The 25,795-nt window shown below is 30.7% G+C and overlaps 9 protein-coding genes and 1 pseudogene across 10 annotated transcripts, besides 6 other annotated features; 7 read left to right on the top strand and 3 right to left on the bottom strand.

Moving 5' to 3' along the window:
* Positions 1-1,235: part of a mobile genetic element that runs on past the window's edge.
* Positions 1,236-2,791: a mobile genetic element.
* Positions 2,792-5,684: 2,893 nt separating this feature from the next.
* Positions 5,685-5,889: a mobile genetic element.
* Positions 5,890-8,069: 2,180 nt separating this feature from the next.
* Positions 8,070-8,582, top strand: TVAGG3_0724110 (uncharacterized protein; the record flags this gene model as incomplete). Its single annotated transcript, XM_001302657.1, has 1 exon — positions 8,070-8,582. The coding sequence occupies one exon, from the start codon at positions 8,070-8,072 to the stop codon at positions 8,580-8,582; it is 513 nt and encodes a 170-aa protein (XP_001302658.1).
* Positions 8,583-10,651: 2,069 nt separating this feature from the next.
* Positions 10,652-11,300: a mobile genetic element.
* Positions 11,301-12,037: 737 nt separating this feature from the next.
* Positions 12,038-13,051, top strand: TVAGG3_0724090 (protein serine/threonine kinase protein; the record flags this gene model as incomplete). The annotated part of the gene is made up of 1 exon (XM_001302658.1): positions 12,038-13,051. The coding sequence occupies one exon, from the start codon at positions 12,038-12,040 to the stop codon at positions 13,049-13,051; it is 1,014 nt and encodes a 337-aa protein (XP_001302659.1).
* A 779-nt stretch (positions 13,052-13,830) lies between these two features.
* Positions 13,831-14,906: a mobile genetic element.
* A 519-nt stretch (positions 14,907-15,425) lies between these two features.
* Positions 15,426-16,106, top strand: TVAGG3_0724070 (protein serine/threonine kinase protein; the record flags this gene model as incomplete). The annotated part of the gene is made up of 1 exon (XM_001302659.1): positions 15,426-16,106. One exon carries the CDS (start codon positions 15,426-15,428, stop codon positions 16,104-16,106), a length of 681 nt encoding a protein of 226 aa, XP_001302660.1.
* A 117-nt stretch (positions 16,107-16,223) lies between these two features.
* On the top strand, positions 16,224-16,436 carry TVAGG3_0724060 (uncharacterized protein; the record flags this gene model as incomplete). Its single annotated transcript, XM_001302660.1, has 1 exon — positions 16,224-16,436. One exon carries the CDS (start codon positions 16,224-16,226, stop codon positions 16,434-16,436), a length of 213 nt encoding a protein of 70 aa, XP_001302661.1.
* Positions 16,437-16,871: 435 nt separating this feature from the next.
* Positions 16,872-17,111, bottom strand: TVAGG3_0724050 (protein serine/threonine kinase protein; the record flags this gene model as incomplete). The annotated part of the gene is made up of 1 exon (XM_001302661.1): positions 16,872-17,111. One exon carries the CDS (start codon positions 17,109-17,111, stop codon positions 16,872-16,874), a length of 240 nt encoding a protein of 79 aa, XP_001302662.1.
* Positions 17,112-17,205: 94 nt separating this feature from the next.
* TVAGG3_0724040 (protein serine/threonine kinase protein) lies at positions 17,206-17,874 on the bottom strand (the record flags this gene model as incomplete). Its single annotated transcript, XM_001302662.1, has 1 exon — positions 17,206-17,874. One exon carries the CDS (start codon positions 17,872-17,874, stop codon positions 17,206-17,208), a length of 669 nt encoding a protein of 222 aa, XP_001302663.1.
* A 643-nt stretch (positions 17,875-18,517) lies between these two features.
* On the top strand, positions 18,518-19,336 carry TVAGG3_0724030 (phage tail repeat-like family; the record flags this gene model as incomplete). Its single annotated transcript, XM_051244252.1, has 1 exon — positions 18,518-19,336. One exon carries the CDS (start codon positions 18,518-18,520, stop codon positions 19,334-19,336), a length of 819 nt encoding a protein of 272 aa, XP_051090839.1.
* A 139-nt stretch (positions 19,337-19,475) lies between these two features.
* On the top strand, positions 19,476-19,838 carry TVAGG3_0724020 (uncharacterized protein; the record flags this gene model as incomplete). The annotated part of the gene is made up of 1 exon (XM_051244251.1): positions 19,476-19,838. The coding sequence occupies one exon, from the start codon at positions 19,476-19,478 to the stop codon at positions 19,836-19,838; it is 363 nt and encodes a 120-aa protein (XP_051090838.1).
* Positions 19,839-20,103: 265 nt separating this feature from the next.
* Positions 20,104-20,951, bottom strand: TVAGG3_0724010 (annotated as a pseudogene). Its single transcript has one exon. A coding segment is annotated over exon 1 (848 nt).
* A 451-nt stretch (positions 20,952-21,402) lies between these two features.
* Positions 21,403-25,795: part of a mobile genetic element that runs on past the window's edge.
* TVAGG3_0724000 (uncharacterized protein) lies at positions 24,932-25,792 on the top strand (the record flags this gene model as incomplete). Its single annotated transcript, XM_051244250.1, has 1 exon — positions 24,932-25,792. One exon carries the CDS (start codon positions 24,932-24,934, stop codon positions 25,790-25,792), a length of 861 nt encoding a protein of 286 aa, XP_051090837.1.

The following is a 25,795-nucleotide window of genomic DNA, read 5'->3' as shown; positions in this document are numbered from 1 at the left end:
AATATCCAAGACACTGGGTAGAGTATGTAGGAGGTGAGAAAGCTATTGAAATCAGACAGGTTCGAAGTATTCCAGCAGGAAGAACAATATTATTGAAGAACTTTAATGTTTTGAGGTATAATGATGAAACAAAGAAGCAAGATAGTTTTCCTGTTGCTGTGTATGTGAACTTAGATACAGGAGATGACATGAAAGTTTTTAATACAAAGCTTCAAACGGTAGTGAGAGAACAACTGACTGCGGAAGGACATCCATTACCTTCAGAAGTTACCATAGCATATAATTTTGAAACAAACACAATAGATTTTAAAGTCATCTCTGCAAAGAAGTCAGGTTTTACATTTAATGAAGCAGATGTATATTCGAATGAAAACTTCAAAGTTATTGCATGGTTAGATAATGACGATTGCTTTAAGAAAATATTTAAATACAGTGACTCAACGATGTCAATAGATGACCTTCGTGGAATGTTACCATCGACGTTTACAGTAGAAGGTTCAGCAGGATTGCTTACAAGATTGTCAATTGGTGGTATTTGGTCTCGTGAGAACATTGTTATAAAATCCAGTATAAGTGAATTTGCTGAAGAATCTATATTATGTCTTTCAAACTACATGTATTCGCCGCCGAAGCATTATAGTATAACAAACTTTGTCAGTAAGTTTAACATAAGACTTGTCGAACCTTCTTAAGTATGCATTTATGTAGATAAGGCAATTTTCTTCATCGCTCCAGAAATAATTTTTGTTCTTTGTTGAAATAGTTTTCGTTCCTCTGCGACCATAAGGAATGTATGCAATGAACTTTGCGTCATATGGGATTGTAATATATTCAGGGTTTCTTTCATCGTCAATGGGTCTGTCTTTGTTAAAATGCATGTTTCTCAGTTTTACTTGAGTTTTGAATAGTTCACGGAAACGTTCTGGGAAAGAGTCATAGTAAATGTAGTCGGACATGTCTTTGTAATGAAATAAAAAATTTAAAATAAATAAAATAAGGTTATTTTTATTTAGTGAGGACGGTAGTGAAGTCGTTAGTGAAGTCGTTAGTGAAGTCATTAGTGAAGTCGTTAGTGAAGTCGTTTATGTGTCAGATGGTTTTGTAAATATTTAAGGTTAAGTTGGTGTTATGGTTGTGTTGTAAAATATACGTTACTGGTTTCGTAAAGTGTCAAAACCGCTAAGTGGTGTACGGAGGCGCGCAGTGCCAAAGTACGCAACTTAGTCTTACTAACTGGGTTCATATGTATCCCATTTATCTTTAATTTCGGCATTAAGGGATTCAATAAGAGATGTTGTGAGTATGCCAGTGGTGTAGTCAGCGAATCCTTCAAATGGGTTAATACTATCTAAGTACTTAAAGAGATCCTGATTATTTTTGCGGTTTGGATATTCCTCTTGTAAACGAGTTTCTAACTTTTTAATCAAGTCAATTCGTTTTTGAGGATGGTCTGTGTAAGCGACTTCAACAATTTCGGAATAGACATTGATGTATTCCCTTTTTGTTGCAAAATGACGTAAGCAAAATTTATGATCGCAAGAAAAGCCTGATTCTCTAACAGCAGCTATAATTGCCGGACCTTGATCGGAATAAATATTCTTGAATCTGCTTGGTGGAATAAAAGATTTCAATTTAGTGAGCATATCCTTAATTGTTATCGTATTTTCACTAACAGACCATGCAAATGCAATAGGGATAAGTCTATTATTTGGTGCAGGTGTACCAATAATGAGTAAGTTTCCTTTTTTAATACAAAATAAAAACGTTCCATCAATTTGAATTATTCCGCAAAAAGCTTGTGTTTGCATGTAAAAATGAGTTATTGGAGGAATTACAATAAATGAATAAATTTGAAAGTCTTTTGAATTTTCAGGTAATTCATCACCTTTCTTAAATGTATGCAATTCAATTTCATTGTTAACTTCTTTAACTAAAATCATTTCGCAGAATCCTTGTTCGATTTTGTTTATGATTGAAAAAATTGTTGAGAAATAATTGTAAGATTGAATTCTATCCCCTTTGTGGTTCCTTTAAGTTTATTTACTATATTATGGAACATCGTATAAGTTGCATTGGGAATATTCAATTCTTTTGCAAAAATTTCTTTGCATTGAGGAACATTATCAGAATTTGCTAATTCATAGACTTTTTTTCCTGCTTGCAACTTAAGAATTTTTGGTATATTGTTACTCGGCTTGCATTGCTTTGCTCTATGCTCGTGTTTAATTACTGGAATGAAGAAAAGTTGACCATTTTCATGAGTCTTTACAAGCTCCATGCAAAATTGGCAGTTAGGACAACGAAACTTTTTTCCTTGCTCAAAATTTAATGGATAAAAAGAATTATATGAATCTTTTGCAATAAATATAGCAGCTTCTGTAGGATCTGTAAATTTTAATTTGCTATATCTTTCCTTGAGAATTGGAATTGGGGAATTTTCAGGTATTTCCATTCTATATTTCAATTTTTTACGGAATTCAATTCATTTTGAATTAAATCCAGCATATCAGCTCCATCTCCTTTTTCTTCATCAACAATAGCTTGGATGGATACTGATATAGTTTGATTCTCTTCCACTATTGTCGGTTCGCTTTCCGACATGAGATAAAATTGAAGGTTTAACGTACTTTTGATACTCTGAGTTAAAAAAAGATTTTCTTAACATAATTTGATTTATTGGTCCTTAAAAAATTCTGATTCAAAATTGAATTGAATCGAACGAGTTTTCCTTTTGAGTCATTTCAAATATTCATGAGAAAGAAAAAAATTCTAGCAATTTCAAATATTTTTGATTTGATTGAATTCAAAAGTGTCACAAATATTCAATGAGAAAGAGAAAAGAGATCGAATATGTTGTTTCTGAGCGAATAGTCAAGCAATATTTCGTTAAGTACAAAGATCAGCATCCGGAAAAAAATAAATGGGTATATCAAAATGAGATTCCGCAAGAAATATTTGAAAAATATCTAGAAACGAAGAAAACAGAAAATATTGATGAAATGTTACGCTGTACTCGAATTGTTCATGTTGTTGATCAAGATAAAAAAGAATTTTATCTTGAATTTTCAAAAAAAAATCAAATTCATCACATATTAAACAAGAATCTAGATGAAGAACATCAAAAGGCTTATATAGATTATCTTGAAAGTTTACTCAAACTTGAAATAAAAAATAAAAATTAAATTAAATTAACCCTCGTTAGGATATCGTTGCAAATAAAGATCTGTTTCTCAGAAAGATCCTGATTTTCTGATAAATATTCTGTTGTAACTTCTACAAGGTTTAAGATATGAAAAACATTTTTGAATATTTCATCGCTATCAAATCTGCGGAAACATCTGGAATATAATTTCAAATATTTGTGAAGATTTGAATTCTCAATTGCATAATTAATTAAAAATTCATGTGAATTTAAAAAATCGGTAGATTAAATTTGCATGGGTATAAGAGGAAGTACACAATAATACCCCTGAACTACATACTCTGTAAATGAATAGTGAGGAGAAAGACTTCGCAGAATTTCAAGTGTTTTTATGAATTCTAAAGCCATCTCAGATGTTATATCGACTGCTTTATAAAATAAAACTATAAATTTGAGAAGATAAACAAAATCTTCGTTATTTATAATTGAATTCACGTCATTAAAAAAGTTGAAATAATTTGATATTAGTATATCCGAACATGGAAGAGCAGTTGCATATCCTGGGTAATATTTTAATAATTTTGTAAAGAAATTTGCAATTGCATAAGTTGAATATTGATTTTCGTACTCAATAATACTAGAAAAAATTTCTTTCTTGAGTAAAACTGCGTTTTGGAAGAATTCAACGTCAAGAATATTGTTTTTAATCAAAGCAATAAATGTATCGATGATATAGAGAGAATTGTCACTGCTGCTTATGAAACGTAATATCTCATCATATTGATCGGAAAATGTTGATAAATAAAGGTATTGTATGTTATCTAAAGCTTTAAAATGAATTAATTTTAATGAAAAAATGAAAAAAATCTGGTTAATATAATGCGATAAATATTCGAATAAATTTTCCAGTAGTATCAAATCTATTTGAAAGATATTCGAAGAAGTGATATTTTGAATTGTGAATTTTAATATTGTTTCATTTTGTGTAGATTGCTCGATAATGAAATGTATCAAAAGATTCATTGAATATGAGTCAATGGAAAAGCTTAAATCCTTAGGGATATCCAAAATAAATCTTAATAAAGAAGATTCGTCTTGAAAATTAGCTTCCGAAAGTTCTATTTCAGTCGGAGCTGGAAGATTCCGATCATTTATGAATCTCGAAACGACAGAAAATTTGTATTGTTTATATTTCATTATTCGAAATGATAAACTTCAAAATCTAAAATTTATTTTTTTACAATATATTTCATCCTATTGTCAAGGCTAAATTTTTCACCGGAAGTGTATCAAAAATTGATAAGATTTACGGTGATCTAATTATGACAATTCAATGCATCTCGTGATATAACGCAGATATAAACACAACTGATATTGCATAACTAATAATTGAGTCAAATAACTAAATTATGTGTTATATTTTACACATATTTCTTCAATTTTGTAATAAATGGATGTTTAACACTAATTTTTTAAGGACTTCGACTTTAGCATCACATAAATATGTTATTTTCTATATTAAAACGTAATTTTGGTGGTCTTAGAATAGAAAAATATGCAATATTTGTGGAGATAATGAGGGTTCTTAAACATGTTCTTAAAAATAAATAAAATAATACAAATCTTTATTCAATCTTTTGATATTGCTGGTCCTCTCTTTGTGAAAATACTTAACTTCAAAGAGTATTATGTTTTACCTAGTGAGGACCTTAAGTTTGCAAAAACATAATAAAAGTAAAATAAAAAAGATCGGATTTATCACAAAACTTTGAGTATCATAGGATTTAATATATTTTCTTAGTAGATTATATGATTTAGTTTCTTAAAATCTAAAGTATTTCTTGAGGAAAATATAAATTGAAATTCAAAAAGTAAAAAAAATGTAAACAAATCAAATTTTAAATGGACCAAATGTTGATTTTTCATTCGTTTTCTCATTATCGAAAAAATTTGGAAAGCTAAGAAGTCAATAACAAGTTATATAATACAACAAAACCCACATCGGATATGTTTTCATCAAATAGTCTCCTAGATTTGTTATGAAATTAAAATATCATGATATTTTAAGGGCTTTTGATTTCAATATTAGAATTATTCAGTTATGTTGTGCTAATATCAATTGCTTTATACAATTAATTGTTTACAGGCTGCAAAAATCGAACAATAATTTGACTTTGTAAAAAAAGTGCGTCATTTTTATTCGTTATACTTACAAAATGTAAACATTACGAGAAACATTTACATTTGTAAATGTAACAAGTAAATACATCAGATTTAAATTGTAAATGTAGTTTATCTCTCTCATCTCCTTTTTAAAAGGTATTACATACATACGAACACATGGGTCACTCAATAATTAGCGTGATAATAATTGAGGATAGACTGTAATCGTAATTTTATTTTTGGACTTATATTTCGACATTTTGAAGTCGCTTGAAAGTCTTGCAAATGATTAAATTTGGAAAATTTGACCTAAGTCTGCATTATTTTGATGACTTAAACAATTCTATAAATCTGTTTTCCTAAAAATTTAAAAAGATATAATTTCAATTTCCCTAAATTTATGTAATTCATATATCACCAAAATATTTGGACTGCATTTCGTTTGTCTGCACCTAATTAAAGTCTAAATACCAATTAATTTTGGAGTTGCATTGCTTTTAATGTAAAAAATGGTTTAGAAAAAGACGATAACAATTAAATTACAAAATCGATAACGACGACGATTAAATTACAAAATCGATAACCTCTCTATTTTTTGATAGGACATCTTTCAAAATTGAATGAAAAGTCCTCAAATTACATATTCAAATAATTATTTTATTCGATCATTATTCCGATAGGATTAATAATATGATATAAATAATTTGCCTACAGATGCTCAGAAATTTTTGCTTTCAAAAATTTGAACTATATATTCAACATCATAAAATTTTACAAAAAGTATGGGTCTGGTTATATAAACTTTATTTATAAAAATCATCCTTAGAAAGAAGTAACATAACCAGAACAGATTCGATTTTTAAGACCCTTCCGATACGAAAAAATCAGGTTTGAAAGATCTAATTCAAGATTACGGACTTTTTCTTTTAAAATCTGATTCAGATATGTATGCTGAACAATAAATCTCTGATTGATCCTTCCGGCCAGTAGGTTATTTTTTGAGAAGTTGACAGTTTGAATGGATATCAATGACAATTGAATGTTATAAATGCTACTTTTTCTCATTTTCATTATACTAATGTCTGGTATTACTTTCTTCCGATATTTTAATCATATGTCATTTTTTTATTCAAAAATTAAATATAAAGAAAAAAATTTATCTATACGTTGAATTGAATAAATGTAACCATATTTATTCGATATCCTCCCGTATATTCTATTCTATCTATTATCTAACATAATATCCTATTAAATGTTAATATTCGTTTATATTTTTCAATTTTTTTCCGGTCTCATTCCATTTGAATTCTTTACACCTATTCTAATTATATTCGCCTAACATATATGCTATCATTATTTAATAGTTTTAGCCTATGACCAATGATTTACAATATTAATAAATTAACCAATGAATTGGGTCATTGAAAAAAATGACAATTTTTCATAATTATTCAAATTCTCTGGTTATTTCATTAAATACTGAAATAGCTGTATCATGAGAATTCAGCATCATGATCAACGTCATATCAGTGTCTATATCAATAATTTATGATTTTTTTTACAAATTATAGAAATTTACAAAATAACCGGCCATTAATATTTGGAATGAATCATATTCAATGAAAATCAATAAAATGTATCGATAAATTCATGTAAAAATCAAAAGGGTTATTAGTTAATTTATTCGATTTTTGGGTTATTTTCAATACATTAACAGTGTTGTTTTATGATCTATCACATATAGTTGTTTGTAATGAAGAAATATATAATAGGGTTTAAAACAGATTTGAATTAATTTTTTTTATTCTTGAATAAAAACAAGAATTATCCTTATAATTCTACATTAGTTTAATAATTACATGAATGTATATCATTTAACGATTATTAATGTTGAGAAATGAGTAAGATTGTATCAATTTTTTCAATTCAATTCAAAAACTTGGCAATTAAAATGCATTGAGGCTATTTCTGTGCTTATCTATAGTACTGTTATCTACAGTTTGATATTGTGTAGCCAACTAATATTTCTGTTCGTCATAAACTTGAGATATAAATTTATGCCTATGATAATGAGCATAATTGTCACGCTTATATCACAAAAATAAATGTCGTTTGTGCCAAAGATATTTTGAAAGTCTAAACTGATAACCAAAATTTTGATTATCTTTGAGGAAAATCGTTTTTGTTTACAGTATAATATGAAACTAATAACAATAAACATGTTATCCATTGTTGCTTTGTTTTGAATTATTTCTATGAGTTTGAATTTTGAATTTTACTTCTGACTAAGGACAAATATGAAGTCTTTTAAACAAAAGATAAAGTAAATTTATGTTTGAGAAGAAAATTTGAATCAAATTTAACAGCGCCTGTAGAGATCAAAAATTGTTATTGTTGATTTAGATCAATATTAGAAACGATGAAAGTTTTAAACCCAAATTAATATCCTTGAATCTTGTTCAGGGACATGTTTAAAGTTTAATACATGAAATAAGCTAAGACATTATCATCAAACCACTTATAAAATTTAGTGAAATATTGAAAAGTTGAATTACCTTCGGAAAATCTTAGTTCTCAATTTTTTTGAATACTTTATAAATAAAAATAATTCATAAGTATTCCTTTATATGATAATTGTGCATAATTTCAATCAGTAAATACTAAGTAAATTGAAAACAGGTTTTACGTATTTATTCAAATTTTAAAAAATTGAAAGTAAGTATTGAAATGTTTGTTTATTTGACGTAAATCAATATTATTATTAATGATTCAAGTACCTTGCTACTACTACTTCGACGATGGGATGAGCTACGATTACTCCTCCCCGTATTACAGCGCACAAGCAAAAGAAGTCCACAAGAAGAAGACTCCTCAGAGCGCGCGCGATTATGAGCGGATACAGCGAAGGATCAAAGTCAATGGTGACAAAGTCGATGAGGTCTCAACGTACATTGATAACTACTTTGGAACACACGTCACAATTGCGATCCTCACAAGCCTCGCGAAGATCGTTATGGGCAAGCACCGCGTCAAACTGGACAGACTTGCAAGGAGAAATCGCGCTGCTCTTCTCTGCTGGTACGCAGAGAACTGGGACATCGTCTCAGACATACTCAAGGAGAGCAACTTCAAGTCAATGATAAGACCTCTGAGCGGTGGCATACAGACACATAGTAACTCTTCTGTTCGCATGTATCATGCATCATCATGCGACACAGAGGAAAGTGACGAAGCTGTCGATCCTATGGATATCTCAGTTTTGCTCAATTATCACTGAGAGAGAGAAGAAGAAAATATTTGTTTCTATTCCATGTTATAATATGCATCTTTGTTTTTGCATAGCATTTAAAGGTAGAATAAACAAATACCATGAATTTTGCATATATTCGTAGACTTCTTGTCCATGAAAAGGGGAAAAAATTGAGAAAGAATTTTGGAATTTCAATAAAATATTGATAGCGTAATTTGAGAATAATCAGAATATTTGATAAGCCTGTGATTCACAATTGAAGCCAACAAGAAAGTAGTATCTTCATTTGTTCTTATTGTTAAAGAGAGGCGCATGAAAATGAAATAAAACTAGTTAAATAAGGAAGTTTGCTCAGATGTTTATTAAAAAGCAAAGAATGCATTCATATTCTATTTGCATTGAAATGCAACATGTTTTACCAATTACTAATTTTTGTATGGGAAAAAATCAATTTCACACATTAAATTGACATGAGAGAAAAAACTTTTTTCCCTTTTCTCTCTTTAACTAAGATCGAAAGTTTTATTCGGAAAATCGAATGAGCTCAGTGTGGTTGTTAATATTCAGCAGATGATTACGTACTGTGATAATTCAAGCATGTTTTTTTATTACACTTTGAGTTACTTACCACTCACTTCTTCTTCATCGATAGCAACTTTCGCTTGAGTTAATCTGTTCTCATTGCTGCAAAGAAGTATGCAAGTCGATCATTTAAGCGGTTAATAGAAAAGATGCTCAACTCTTGCAACTTCTTTATGTGCTTGAGCATTGAAGGCTATCAAAGAGAATTCCATAATGTTCAAGCCATATTATACCTGTAATATTATATTATTGACATCACGCGAACAATTATAAATCATTATTTATTTCATTTTTTACTCTATTGTCCTATAATATTCTCAATTCGACCTAAAAATTTAGATGAAATGAGAAAAGTAATAATATTTTATACTCATTTCTGGCAATTTTTCTTTGTAATGCATGAGAATAAAAATAATCTTTTGTAGAATAAAAAATAGAATCGGCTTTAAGTAAAATGACGATATATGTACTGATACAAGTCCAATCCAAATGCTATTACGCTGAATTTTGATGTTATTTAGAAATCAAATATATGATTTCATTCTCCATTAGGCATGATAGAGAATAAATAGAATTAACAACCTGTAATTTTTGATCTTTTCAATTAAAATTTACTGTCTTTATTGGTAAGATGAAAATACTATTTGCTATATATTTAACTTCAGAAATACACAATCGCTAGTATATTGACGATATTGGTTTCAAAGTGATTTTAATTGCCAAACGTATTTGTTGAATTACCCATGATTCAAAGTGATTTTCTTCATGGATTTATTTAGAAATCAAAAATAATTATAAATATAGCAATTATTTCACAAAAATACCATATAACATTATAAACCATTTTCTTGATTAATAGAAACAAAATATTTTTTTTGAAAATAATTCAAGGATTCATAATGAAACTTGCATCTTTTCCACATGCTAACTTTTCGGTTCTTATGATAAAATAACTTAATCTAAGGTATAAACATTATATTAGAAACGGAGAAATACAATAGTTGAATTTTATTAGTAGACTTAGCGGGTACTTAAATATAAAACTATGATGGTATGCCCTACTGAGTTTTTCAATGCAATATTTGATCATTTGGATCTTTGAAAATCTATCATTTCTTAGACTGTTTTTTAAAGTATGTCATAATAGTTTAACTAAAACAGAAAATATTTACATATAAGGTTTAATGATTTACACCAAAAATTGAAAAACAATTCAATAATTGCTCAATATTGAAATTTGAGCTGATTAATTGTCTAGATTGGAACTATACTTTGAATATTTTAAGGAAATAAAGCTCTACAGGCATTGTAAATATTTAGATATTAGTCGATCTTTAATTAACATAGATAATAACTCAAAAAATATCATAAATTTCAAAATGCCGTCTTGGTTTTAACTTAAATTATAATTTTTGAAATTATTTTTGGTTTCAGATTTTTAAGGCTTGTACGTGATAATAATACTTCCTTGCATACTATCTTAATTAAAAATCAATATTTATATGATAAAATTCGAGTGCGGGACAAATTTGCCAAGTGTCACTTTTCAATAACCTTAAATTACACTTTTCTCATTTTTAAAAATAACCTTAAATTATATTTGAAGAAATTATGTCTATGATATATGTTTTATGCTAGAATCTTGGAGTTTTCATGCACTACACAAGAGCTCCAAGGTTCCAAGAGTGAATGCTCAATAGCAATTATAGAGATGTACCTTTTCAAAATGACTTTTACTGATTAAATTTAATCAATAGAAGACATTTTGAAAAGGTACCTCTACAATTAGATATACAAGAGATTCAAAGCTTCATTTCAGATAGATTTGAAACTTTGAAACTCTTGGTAGATTTTGAGTGAATGCTGACAATCATCTTTGAGAAGGTTTTCTTAAAGAAAACCTTCTCAAAGAGGTTTCTCAGGAGCCCTGAGGCTCCCTTTCGTAATGATTGGGAGCCTTGGGGCTCCTGAGACGAAGAATGGCTTCGCCGAATCTTTGATCAGCAGAGGCCAAATGAAAAGGCCTCTGCTGATGGATTCTCAGGAGCCCTGAGGCTCCCTTTCGTAATGATTGGGAGCCTTGGGGCTCCTGCAGCAGAGTATCGCTCCGCTCCATTAATTTTTTTTAAAAAAAGTGCCGTGTGGCAAATTTGTCCTGTTCCCTAAAATTCCCATAAAAAAGATTAACAATTATAATGGGTGTTTTCTATTCAAATTTTAACAAGTAATTATAGTAGAGATATAAATAGCGATGCCTATTTTATTAAAAAAGGCGCTTTTTTATTTCAGTAAGGGGCTCTGAAATAAATTGAGTGAATTCAATTATATTTGAATTTGGAACTTTTGTATGAAACTGAATTTTACAACTTGCTATATACATTATATTTCCTATTTTCTATCCGATTTTAATGATTGATTTAGAATTTTACAGTTTTGAATACCATCCATGAACATATGATATAATCTTTTAGGTATGTTTATTTTAATTCTATAACTGCCAATGCCACGAGCGGATGATTTCGTCAATCAAACCAGCAATCTACGAGACAGTTTTCAGGTGACCAAATTGAAGAAAAAAACTGTAGTATGAAAATTTTATAGGTTCTTTCATCAATTATCTTATGATAATCCGAATAACAAAGTTTAAAAAATAAAAACTATCAATTCAAAAACTGGCGGTTTTTACTGTGCTCTGCCTAGCTCAACATGCTCTATTATCTATTATTAATAATATCAATTTTTTTAAATAAAAAGATAAATACGTACCCCTCTCAAATCTTGAGAAGGTTCGTTAGAATTTGAATAGTATTTCGAATTTTGTGATGGTTTTCAATTCATTTGTCAATTTCCATTCAAAATATCTAAAAGAAAAATTAATTCAAAACCTCCCCATTTAATAAATGAATCCCCAAGTAAATGCTTCGACAGATGGCCAAATGATTCCTTTTACAGTTGGAAAATATCAAGTAATAAGACAAATAGGAAAAGGCGGATTTGCAACTGTTGTTCTAGCGGTTGATCCAAAAACTAATCAGAATGTTGCAATTAAAATCTTTGATAGACAGTTCATAGTCAAAGGTGGTTATATGAAATATCTTGAAAATGAATTAAGACTTTGTAGCCGCTTGAATCATCCAAATATCGTAAAAATACTCGATGTTGTTTATGATGAACGATCAATAATGATTGTTATGGAATATCTTTCTAACGGAGATCTACAAAGCTTAATCATGAACGGCTATCATTTTTCGATACCAGAACAGATTAGGATTTCCTTGGAGATTCTTCAAGGGTTAAATTATCTACATAAAAGAGGCATATCACACAGAGATATCAAGCCTGAAAATATAATGTTTGATCAGAATTTTCATGCTAAGATTATCGACTTTGGCTTCTCCAAAGAAAGCTCAATGATGCTTAAGACATATTGCGGAACACCATTTTACATGTCACCAGAAGTTATCCAAACAGATTGTTACAATGGAATAAAGAGTGATATCTGGGCTTTTGGCATAACAATCCATGTTATCGCAGTTAAGCTCTACCCATTCGAATGCCAGAATGAAATAGAGTTTATGAAGCTTATGCAGCATAATAAACTCCGTATTTCCATTATTCCCAAAGGAATTATCGGAGACATATGCGAGAAATCCCTTAAAATGGATCCAAATTCTCGCTCATCAGCCGAGCAACTGATCGAGATGCTTGAAAACTATTTAGCAACATCTACGATTCTAAACAATTCTGGCGTTCATCAGCTTAAACAAGAAACTCTTTTGCCAAGTCTTCCTGTTCGTAAGCACTCTCCATCATCTGTAAGGGTTAAAATACTCAATTCCAGAGTATTTAAGAAAACAAAATTCAATATTAACGTTAAAGTTCGGGTTACTAATAAGTCAACTCCAAACTTATAACCATGATATATGTTCTTTGTTTTTAATTACCATGCAATAAAGAATATTTTTTTTAAAATTATTGAAATGAATTTCAACTTAAAAACCCGAATCATTAATGTCTGATAGGATAAAAGTATAAAAACGCTAAACAAAATGTTATATTGTAATGTTTGGAAAATATTATCAATCAAATTACACCATTTTTGGATGATGTGTTGTAAAATATTAAGAACTATAACTATTAGAGCATAACATAGGGGAGAATTCTATATTGAAAATTCGGATTTAAAAATTGATTAAGAATCAGGCTATTAAATTCAAAATAAAACATAAGAAATTTAAGTCTGATGATTTGATATTATGACTAAATATTAATTCCGTATGAAAGAGTCTTTAAAGTAATTATTGTTTCCATTAACAAATATAACTTTATTATTAGATATTGATCATTGTAAAAATTCTCAATGATCATCGTTTATCTAGGAACACACAATAATTACTAAAGAGGGCAATAATGAAAAAAGTTCTTTAGATTTATTTGTTCAGAAATTGATTTTAGATAGAAATATATAATAAGATCGGCACAGTCTTTAATATTAAAAGGAGAATAAGATTTTTATGTCATTTAATTTAAACATATACAATATCACAGAATAATTTAAAAATAAATCCAGACACGCGTAAATCGTTAAAGGTTCTGAAAGTTGAATTTAAAAAATTGAAAGACGCATGATCTATTCAATTTGATAAGCTTTGAATTGATTGAATGAATTTGAATCAAATGATAATATTAGGATGAGTGGGGGACAAACTCGCCCATTGTCACTTTTTCATTAACCTTAAACTTGTAATTTTCATTATTTTTAATTAACCTTATTTCTTTCCCAATTCCTGATTTATTTTATTCACTTACTATTAAAAGTCACATTTTAATAAAATATAATAATTTATTTATAGCATTTTTTACTATACTGTAATAAAAAATTAATTATAATAAATTAAATGTTTATTAAATCAAATGTTTTCTTTGCAATAATATTTTTAATGTTGAGTAAACAATGTTGGGATCAAGTGTATCATTTTTCAGACCTTTCTGAACAGTTTCAAGCATACTGATGCATTCGACTTTTTTAAATTGTGTCATTTCTTCGAAATCTCTTGTGACTTTTTTGATAACTTTAACACTTCTCTCTGAATCCAGACCTTTAATTTGCAACTTAATCAGGAATGAAGGAACAACACTGGAATATAACTCGATGACAAGTTCATCGAGTCGAAGATTTGGTTGTACACCACTTGTATGTGCCGGATACCATTGTGTCAATTTTTTTCTGAAATTAACTTTAAAAGTACTAAGTAAGATCATGAGATATAGCAATATATGTTTAAACCAACTTATATTTTGGTTGTACACCACTTGTATGTGCCGGATACCATTGTGTCAATTTTTTTCTGAAATTAACTTTAAAAGTACTAAGTAAGATCATGAGATATAGCAATATATGTTTAAACCAACTTATATTTTGGTTGTACACCACTTGTATGTGCCGGATACCATTGTGTCAATTTTTTTCTGAAATTAACTTTAAAAGTACTAAGTAAGATCATGAGATATAGCAATATATGTTTAAACCAACTTATATTTTGGTTGTACACCACTTGTATGTGCCGGATACCATTGTGTCAATTTTTTTCTGAAATTAACTTTAAAAGTACTAAGTAAGATCATTTATTTTTGCATAATATAATGCCAATATGGTTTCTTTTGATTTTATTTCATTTATAAGCAAATCAGATTTACCCAAAAACTCCACTCCATAAGCGTTCATTTGCTAAATTAAAAAGTGACAATGGGCTAGTCTGTCCCTTTCTCGTATTAGGATTTGAATAGTAATTGATACGAATTAAAATAACAAAAATACAAATCTTGATGTAAATCTTTGATTATTAGTTTGAATAAAACCGCTCCGATATTGTATTTAGAGCCATCATTAATATTATATTTACGCCATTTTTGAAAAATAAATTCAAAAGGATATATTATATTTTTGAAAACTATCTCAATCTTCTTTTCAAAATTCATTTCATAAAAAATTTATTTCTCAAATGATCCTATTTCATCACTATTCATATTTTATTGATAAATTTTAAGCACGTTTATTAGATCTCTGAAAATTACTTTTACATTATTTATTTAGAAATGTTATTTCTAACATACACTAAAATGTGAATATATTTTCTTCTAACACCACAACATTCAAATTTGAACAACCGTAAACAGTTTTCATTCTCAAATCTAACCAATCCTCACAAATTTTCTTATCATCCCTCAAGAAAAATATTTGTAAACTTCTCAAATTATTCTGAATTTTGTTTTCTCATTTCCCTAATGATGAACGAAGAAAATCTAGGCAATCTTTCATTTTTAATTCCACAAACAATTGGAAAGTATCAGGTTATTCGCCAAATAGGCAAAGGTGGCTTTGCTGTTGTTGTTTTAGGTTTTGATCCAAAAACTAATCAAAAGGTTGCCATCAAGATATTTGATCGTGAAGAAATTGCAAAAGGAGGCTTTATGAAGTACCTTGAAAACAAATTACGTCTCTGTGTTCGATTTAATCATCCCAATATAGTTAAGATTTACGACATCATCTATACTGAAAAGTTTATTATGATGGTTATGGAGTACATAGAAAACGGAGATCTTCAGTCCCTAATTAACAGAAATTTTCACTTCTCTATCCAAGAACAATTAAAAATTGCTTACGAAGTATTAAGCGCCATAGATTATTTACATAAAAGAGGCATATCTCATAGAGATATTAAGCCAGAAAACATCCTTTTTGACCAAGACTTCCATGCAAAACTCATTGATTTCGGTCTATCGAAAGAAAATTCAGATATTTTAAGCACCTATTGCGGAACCCCTTTCAACATGGCACCAGATTTAGTAATGAATTCAGCATATGACGGAACAAAGGCTGATATCTGGGCCTTCGGAGTTACTTTTCATGTATTAGCCACAAAACAGTTTCCTTTTGAAGTAAAAAACGAAGTAGAGTTCCTAAATTAGATATCCAAGGGCTCAGTCGACATCATAATCCAACCAAAAGGCATCATTGGCCAACTTTGCAAGAACGCATTAGTTTTTGAACCAGGAGAAAGGCTTAATGCTAGCCAATTGATACAGATGATAGAAGACTCATTACATACAGCAAACATTCTTAATAATTCAGGTGTCCAACAGCCAATAAAACAATCTCTTCCTTCCCTTAACAGATTTCAAACACCTTTATCCGCTAGATCAAAGAAAGTTGTAATCGATGATAAATCCCTCAATAAGATGAAATTTAATATTAGAATGAGAGTGCTCAATAGATCCACAGAAAGGATGAAAAAATAAGATTTGTTTATTATGTAATTTGTTTTGTTTTTTTAGCGTAAATTGTAATATATTTATAGTAACCATGACATTCATATGTTTTCGCAGGTCAGATGCTCTTATTGAATTATATATTTTTATCTGTCCAACAAATTTCGTAAACACATTATTAATGCATCATTTTTATGGAATTACATCTGTTTTGGCTTAAGAAAATAATGATTTACTATCAAGGATTTAATTTTCATCGCATTAATCGACGATAAGCTCAATCATGCAAATTTATGCATTTTTAAAGTTCCTTTAAAAAACAGAGTTAATGAAAATCTTTTAATTATCCTCCGACATGCGATCTTCTTGTTGAAAGAAAATGATGGGCAAATAAGGCATTTACGTAAAAATATTAAAATGAATTAACAGTTACATACTAACTTAACATAATATTTAAAATAACAATTACAAATTATTATTATTAAATAATCGATTACGATATCTGAGGTTCAAATTACCGAACGCCTTAGCATTAATTCTTCGTACCTTAATATGCAACGGAGTATTATTTCTAGCGAAGAGTCTTGGTAATGGATCAATTGGAGCTTTCTTAAAATTGGCAGAACTAATTGCAGAGTTTGAATTTTGCTCGCTTTCTATGTATTCTAATATTTCTGCAGACGTCATTCTTTCCTTTGGATTCATTGTTAGACATTTTTGAATAATATTTCCAACAAGTCCCTTTGGAAGGATTCTTAACTTCAAGGTTTGCTCTTTTGCTTCTTTAACATACTGAACTTCACTCATTGGATCCCGTGGCAAGGCAGTGCAATGTGATTCCAAATGCCCATATATCTGCTTTCATACCATTATATGAATGACTAGTAATCATTTCTGGGGCAACATAATATGGTGTGCCGCAGAATGTATATAAATTAGAAGAATCTTCTTTGGATAAACCAAAATCTATTATTTTAGGGTTTAATTTTTCATCAAAAACAATATTTTCTGGTTTGATATCTCTATGGGAGATGCCTCTTTGATGCAAATAATTGAGGCCATTAAGAACTCCAATAGCAATTTTGATTTGCTCTTGAGTTGTAAATTTAACGCCATGGGTTAGTAATGACTGGAGATCACCATTTGGGAAGTATTCCATTACTATGAGAATGATATCAGGTTCATAAATAACTTCATAAGTCTTTGCTATGTTTGGATGATTAAATCTCATTGAAAGTCTGAGCTCTGCTTCAAGATACGCTAAAATATTATTCTCTTGAATTTGAACTCGATCACAAATCTTGATTGCAACTTGTTGATGAGTTTGATCATTGACTGCTAAAACAACAACAGCGAATCCTCCCTTTCCAATAAGCTTTGTAATGGTATATTTTCCAATATGAGAAGGAATACGGATTCTACTTGTGTTTACAGGAGACTCATCAAGGTTATTCGTGACACTAATCATGAAAATAAAATAGACACGTTTGAAAAATTGAATAGAAAGTTTATTTCAGTCGACATCAATTGATATTTATAGGAATTAAGGATGAATACAAGATTTTGTTTTAAAGAGTAATTATTGTTAAATGGAAGTTAGAAATTGAAGGGATATTAATCAAAAGTTCTAAATTCCTGTCCGTGTGATTTAGTGTTAGACGGTAAAATTGGAAAGAAATATAATAAATTTAAAATAAATGCCCTTTGAAATTTTTATTTTTTAAGTATATTTGAAAATTGAATAGATGAGTTTTCTGAGATCTCAAATTATGTATTTATCAAATCAATTATTGATAAACTCAAAAGAATTGCTATTTTAACAAAACAGAAAAAAAAAAAAAAAAAAAAAAGGTAGTGGGGCTTCCAGGCACTTCGTGCCCTCTAGCCCCGAAGATGTTTAGTATAAATGAAGTTTTTATTCGGAAAATTGTTAGTCTTCTGGTGTGAATTCGGAGGACTCTTCTTCTTCCTCCATTGCTTCTGGGAAGAAGCCTTCTTCTGGGTCGAAAACATTATATAATGTGTCGCTTTTCACAAATTATATATGTTTTCATTTTTTGTCACTTCTCTGTCACTTTTCAGGAAAAAAACATTTTTATTATTATATATAAATGAATTTTACAAAACCTCCGTTACCGTTCTTTGGAAATAAGAGTAAATGTAAAGATATTATATTGAGAGAACTTAAGAAACTACCGAATGGTCTAACATTTGTAGATTTGTTCGGTGGAAGTTTCTATATATCCCATTTGTGCCATACAATATTCCCAGACTCAAAGATTATATGCAATGACTTCGACAACTATATGGACCGTCTCAAACATATACCAGACACAAACAATATATTGAAAGAGTTAAAAGAAAAGATACCTATAGGTAAGATGGAACGTATACCATTAGATAAGAAAAATATTGTGAGAGAGGTTTTGAAAAAAGCAGAATATATAGACTGGGATAGTATATCTGCTAGACTATTATATAGTGGTTCTATAAGAGTTCATGACATTGAAACACTTATGTCAAAAGTTTTATATCTTAACTATACAAATGTTTTCAAAGAGGACATAGAAAAATATATTGAGGGTATAGAGTTTGTGAGATGTCATTGGACAGAGTTGTATGAAAAATATAAAGACAAGGAAAATGTTTTCTTTATAGTGGACCCGCCGTTCTTTAACACATGGGATTTTCAATACCAAGTAGACTGGACTTTGAGAGACTCTTTAGAAACTTTAGACGTTATACATAACCATCCATGCTTTTACTTTACATCCGATAAAAGTGGTTTGGAAACCGTTATGAGATGGTTAGAGGACATACATGACTATGAGTTTAGATATGACAAGATAGAATATGAGAGAGGTCCTATAAACCGGAGAAAGTGTCATAACAAAGAAATTTTATTAGTAAGTAAATGTGGTTTGAAATAGGACTACTTGTTTTAGGTTTTTTCCATTGTGTCATTTATTTCTTTGACGTGGCAGAAAGATATAGAGAATATGAAGATGAACCAATGCCTGCAAATGTTCAGTATATGTACTCGTAAGAGATATTTTTATCTAATATTAAATGGACGCACAGAACTTAGCGAATGCACAGCAACCTGGACAACCAAACCCAGAGAATATTCCAAATGAAGTTAGAATACAAACTGCAATGGCAAACTATGGTCAAGTGCCAACAGATGTACAAATGCAAACTGCCATGTCAAATGACGCTGCGTTAGGTTTGCCACCATGGTATGCAAATATGAGATGGAAAGAGTTTTATACAAACCCTGAAGTGGGATATAAACAACTTTATGCAGATGACGCGAACACAGGAGTTGACCCAGAATATGTTTTCTACCAGAGGAGAAACAGAATGTATGAGCTCCAGTTAAAGAATGCTATGGAACTCAACAGGAAACGTAAGAGACTAGGCGGACATTAGATTTTTACATATAGTAAAATGGGTTTCTTCAGTAAGATAGGAAACTTCTTTCGAAATGTTGGAAGAGGTATATGGAATGGAATAAAATCTGTCGGAAGAGGAATTTGGAACGGTGTCAAAAATATTGGTAAAAGGGTAGGTCAGTTTGTTGGTATTATACCTAAAGACCCTGAACCAGAAGAGCAAGCTCCTGTTATACAACAGCCTGAACCTGCACCACAGTCTAGTTGGCAACCAAATCCAACACCTCAACCGTATTAAAAAATTATATTTTTACCGTTCGATAGTAGTTGTATATGAAACTAAGTTCTAAGTAAAACGCATGGTATAATGGAATTATTCTTTTTCTTCCATCTGTAGTAAACCATACTTGAAAGTCTGAAATACTTCCACTTGGTGGTTCGTATAACTTTGTAGGTTTTTCGTAAAAGTCATTTGCCAAGCATAAGAAAGAGTTTTGGGCGCCAGAAAATGAAGCATGAACAATAATAGCATCTTGGTCGAAAACATTTTCATATGTTCCATTAGGGTTTTCGACTTCATAAAAGTCTGGGTGTACTGGATATGCTGCAGGCTGATTTAACATCCTCATAAATCTATACCATGCCAAGTTGTTATATTTTGTAGAAATATAAACGTTTTCTCCAAGGTCTTCTATTCTATTGATTTTAACAGTTGCATTTTTCCTGTCATAAATAATATCGAGATGGTATTCTCCTCGTCAATGTTATACTGTTTTGCATATTCGATATAGATATCGTTTATTTTTTCTTGAAAAGCTTGAAGAGTTGTTTCTAAGTTTACAAGCAAACTAACTTGTAAAAGTTTTCCCTGTTCAAATTTCTCATACATACGTTTTTCTTTGTTATAGTATCGAACTTCAAAACCGACCGTAAATGGGAAACCATGTATGGCTTCTGAAATGAACTTCATTCTACGAAAGCCAATAGCTTTTGTGACAGATGGGTCTCTTAGCCATCTTAATGGGTAGTCAAAACGATAGCCTTCATGCTTTACGGTCTCTGTCTCAAACTTTTGACCGACATTAGTAAAAAGTTCATCTAATGGTTTAGTTGTAGCAACTCTTGAATTTTCTTTTTCTATTGGAAGCATATTTTATCTAGAATAAAAATGTCGAAAGATATTGCTTCCATGAGAGAAATACAACACAACCGACAACTCATTATGCAAGCTCTAAATAAGAAACAACAAACTTTTCAAACTATTCTAAGATATCTGAGTCATTGAAAGAAGGAAACTTAAAACTGACATTAAACCCAATGACAGATGAGTTTCTATTTCAAGACAAGAAGAACAATACTGTCTGTATAAATCCAACAAAAGGAACTTTAAACGAGAAACCTATAAATGAACTTCTTTTGAAAACAGATGTTGACAACAAAGCTGACAAAGAATATGTAGACGATGCAATACAAAAGAAGAAGAAAGAGCTAACAATGCTTATGCAACAAAAGAACATACTCATCCTGAACTAGCAGACAAAACATATGTTGACAATAAAATGTCAAGTGAAGTGACGAGAGCTGAAAACGAATATTCTAAAAAGACTCATACACATTCTATATCTGAAATAACAGACTTAAACGTTAGCCTTGAAAAAGGGATAAGGATTTATGGCTAGTGCGTTAGTGAAGAAGGCAGATAAGGAATATGTGGATGAAAAAGATAAAGAAATTATAGAAAGGGTTGACTGGTACCATGAATGGACATCGAAGATTTTAAAAACTAAAGCCGATACAGGATGGGTTTCAGGATGTTTAGACCTTAAAGCAGATAAAACTTATGTTAACGATGAGTTAGAGAAGAAAGCAGATAAGAACCATACACATACAAGTTTTACAACTGTTGCTATAGAAAGTATTGAAGGAACGGTTGACGTAACTGGTGGGGATGTATTATATTGTAAACCTCCTAACTTTCCACAAGGTTTAACATCGGATGACGACATAACGACGATGAGAAACATTAGATGTAAAGATGTTTATGTCATGAAGGATGAATATAATATTAAATTCACTGCTCAAGATTTATATGACAAGAAAGCAGACAAAAAAGAGCTTCAAACATTAAAGACAGAAATACTTCAAACATTATATCCTATAGGCTCTATTTATACGTCAATGAACTCTACCAGACCAGAAACAGTTCTGGGTTTTGGAACTTGGACTCAAATAGTCGACAGGTTTTTGTATTGTGCAAACTCTTCAAAGGAAACAGGTGGAAGTAAAACGATTTCAGGTGAAATTTACCTGCACATAGTCACTACATAGATTTAAGTACATCTCAAGCAGGTTGGCATAAGCATAGATATTGGGATTGGTCAGGAATGACAAAAGGTAAAGGATATGATGTTAAAGACGTTAAGTTTGCTATAAATTGTTTCTGGAGTAACACTGAGGAGGTGAGGAACCATACACATCGCGTTCAGGATATACGCAAACAACGGGACAAAGTAAAGAATACATGCCACCTTACATGAGTTTACGCATGGTATAGAAATGCTTAGTCGTCATTTTCAACTTCTTTAGCATATTCGTCAGGAGTTGTCTTATATTTGTTAGGAACTGTTTTTGAAAGTATACCACCTTGAACTTTGACAAGTTTGAAACGAGGTCTGACAATAGTCGTTTTATCTTCTGCTTGCAGTGTGTACATTTTGCCATGTTTGCCTAAAACTTCATAATATTCTCTTGTATACTTTCTTCTATTTTTACGAACACGAATGTGAGTACCTGTCGGGTTCCCATTGTTGTCATAGTCAATAGTATTTTCATATGGGTCGCGTTTAGGTATTTCTATTTTTACTTTGTCACCTTTCTGAAGTTTGAAGCCGGCATTCTTTTCTTGTTTGTCTCTTTGACTAAATTATTAAATATATAGTCTTTCTCTAAGTCAGGGTTGTTTTTTCATTTCTTCGGGGGAGTGGTTTCCCAAACCTTTTGTTTACGGCTATTGTAAATATTTAAAACTTGTCTCATCTTTGCCATGGAGAAGTGTCTATATTTGTCGTCATATGACATTTCATTTGCTTCACCACCTTGTGGTTGGTTTAAGTCTCTTAACATTTTATCAACCGTCAATGACCAAGAGCAGAATGGTTTTGGTCGACAATGAAATATTGGTTTACATTTTTTGAACGCAGATAGTTTTTTACATCATCTGATTTGAAAGAACTTTCACAGTCAGATGTCAGTTTTGTTGGATGGTATTTGTCAACGAATATTGTCAAAGCAGTTTTCACATCTAAAATATTTTTGGACCATAATGGTATGGCTTCACAGTATCTTGTGTTTTGACCGACAAATATTAGCCAGTTGGTGGTCCATCTGTTCTAACTCTCGGAATGTTTTCCAAGATATCCATAAACCAAGCATTTGGTGTTGAACTAAAGATTTTTACCATGAGTGCTTTCTTTGTCGCTTTAGAAACATAGGGGTCCTTTGTTTGGATTCGTCATTTTTTATCCTATAAGAAATGGGTTTATTTGGCGCATTAGCAGGAGTTGCATCTAGATTTTTACCCGCAGTGGGAACAATAGCCAGAGGTGTATTTGGAGTTGGAAGGAAGATTTTGAGTACATTAGGTATACTGAAAGAGAAAGCACAACCTATTATACAAACTGTACAGAAAGGTTGGGATGTACACGAGATGCAACAAATCTTATTCCAAATCCTGAAACAAGAGGAAAAGTTCAAGGATGGATGGACAATGTAGGAAGACAAGCAGGAAACTATTATAACAAAGCAAATGACTACTATAACCAAGCAGGACACTATATGGACCAAGGTGAAAGATTCTTTAACAGAGGATATAACCATGCACAACAATGGGTAAACAATAACCAACCTCAACCGCCTCAAACGTGGGGAATGTAAAGTTTTTTACTGAGATGAAATGAACAATACAGCATTGAGACAATGGGTTCAAGATGGATTTGTCGGCTTCCAGCAGTTACACAACGTGTTTGTCAAGTTCTTCCTATACCTCAGGAAGTTTTAGACCGACTTAAAAAACAACAACAACCAGTTGAAAACAAACCAACTAAAATTTTTTACTGAGATGAAATGACCGAAGAAGTTGAAACGGTAGATTTGACACCACAAACAAAAAGTTCAGAACCATTGTCAAAACCTGTCAAGAACTTACAGATGAAGAGAAAATTCAATAATAGAAAGTGCCAGGTCTGGAAATACAAACCCTAACTACAAGTCACTTTTCATAAAAATGGAACGGCAAGTATCTCAAAAAAGAAACAGACTCTCACAAATAAAATATTGAAGTCTGAAGGAGCTTTCGAGACAACAGATGGAAAAGTTTACTTCACTGACCAACAGTTCATTATAGAACATCTCATTGACTTAGAGTCGAAATATTCTAAACTTTACAACAAACACAAAAAGTTGAAAGGAAAACAAAAACAAATGGCATATGATATTTATGAAGATGTTGACGACACAACTGTTCCTGCAAGTGAAGTAAAGTCAGAGAAACCGAAAAGTGACGAAAAACCGATAGAAGAAGAAAACCAAAAACTGAAGATAAACCAAAACCAAAGTTTAGTTTGGAAACTAAACCAAGTCAACCTTCATTAGCTGGTATGGGTTGGCGTCAAAGACTTATGGCAGCAGGTGGTTATGTAAAGTAAAGAAAAATATTTTTTTATTTTTATAAAAATGCCCCCATATAGAATGGATAGAAAATCTGCTAGAATAAAAAGCAGAGTTACAAGGATATGGTTGGAGAGTTTCGAAGAATTTTAAATATAGGAAGGGAAGACCCATAAAAGTCTATGACAAATTGTCTGGTCTTCGCTACGAAATGGATTTGGAAACAGCACGTGCCAATTATCCAAACAGACTAGAGAGGTTAGAAGAAGAACGTCTTATGGACATGCCTTTCGATGTGTTAAACATTGCATGAAGTAAAAATTTATTTTTTAAAAAGTGACATTTTTTATTTTATTTGAAATGTACGCTGAGTTTGTTGGAGAAGACCGTTGGGAAACTTGTTTGTTAGATGAGAAATATGAAATGGCATACCATTTTAAAACAATATATTTTTACATATATTAAATGCTTCAGGTTGAAAAACAAAGAACAAAAGTAGCAGATACAAAACCGTTAGACTATATCTTTACAAATGCTGGTAGGACTATTTCAGATGAAGAAATTTCATCCCGAACATACAGGTTTGACTATCCAATTCGTTGGCTTCAAAGTCCTTCAGATGCAAAGGCAATAGGATTTAGAAGAGTTTTGTTTTCAAATAGAACTAACGCATTTATGTTCGCAGTATATTTTCATGGGCAGTATAAAGGTTCTGATGGTCTAATAGACAAATTTGACGAAATGAGAATCTTTACAGTTCGTTCAGACGAAAGTCTTGAGAAAACTCTAAATGACTTTCAAACTCAAATGAACAAATATTATTGGGAATTTCAAGAAAAATACGACTCTTTACTAAATGGAACATACTATCTGAAACTAGAATATGACAAGATGAACTCCACCGTTTCATTTCAAAAGATTGAAATTAACCCTCCAAGAGATACAGAGTTTTTATTTTGGAAAGTAGACAAACGTTCTTGGGCACAATTTCTTCGGTTACTAAACCAGAACGAACCATTACCACCAGATGGTCCATTTAAATTTATACTTCCACCAGCAGATTTGACAGTTTATAGAAACGTGTTTGACCCTCAAAATGTTATGTGTCATGCAAGTTTCAGTTCAAGCAACAATAGTTTTCTATGTATTGGTAAGGACTTTTATGACTTTGCTTCTAAATTCTACGAACCACCTAGTAACAGTTTCTCTGACTTTCAAGTTTGGTTCACAACAAATGGTGTGCAACATATTATTCCATTGTACTATGACTTTTATCTCGAATTGTCTTTCATATATAACTACGGAAAAGTGCTGAAAAAGTATTGAATG

The sequence above is a fragment of the Trichomonas vaginalis genome, chromosome III (genome assembly GCF_026262505.1).
Source record: "Trichomonas vaginalis G3 chromosome III, whole genome shotgun sequence".
In the NCBI taxonomy this organism is placed as follows: domain Eukaryota; phylum Parabasalia; order Trichomonadida; family Trichomonadidae; genus Trichomonas; species Trichomonas vaginalis.
This window is presented reverse-complemented; position numbering and strand designations above follow the sequence as displayed.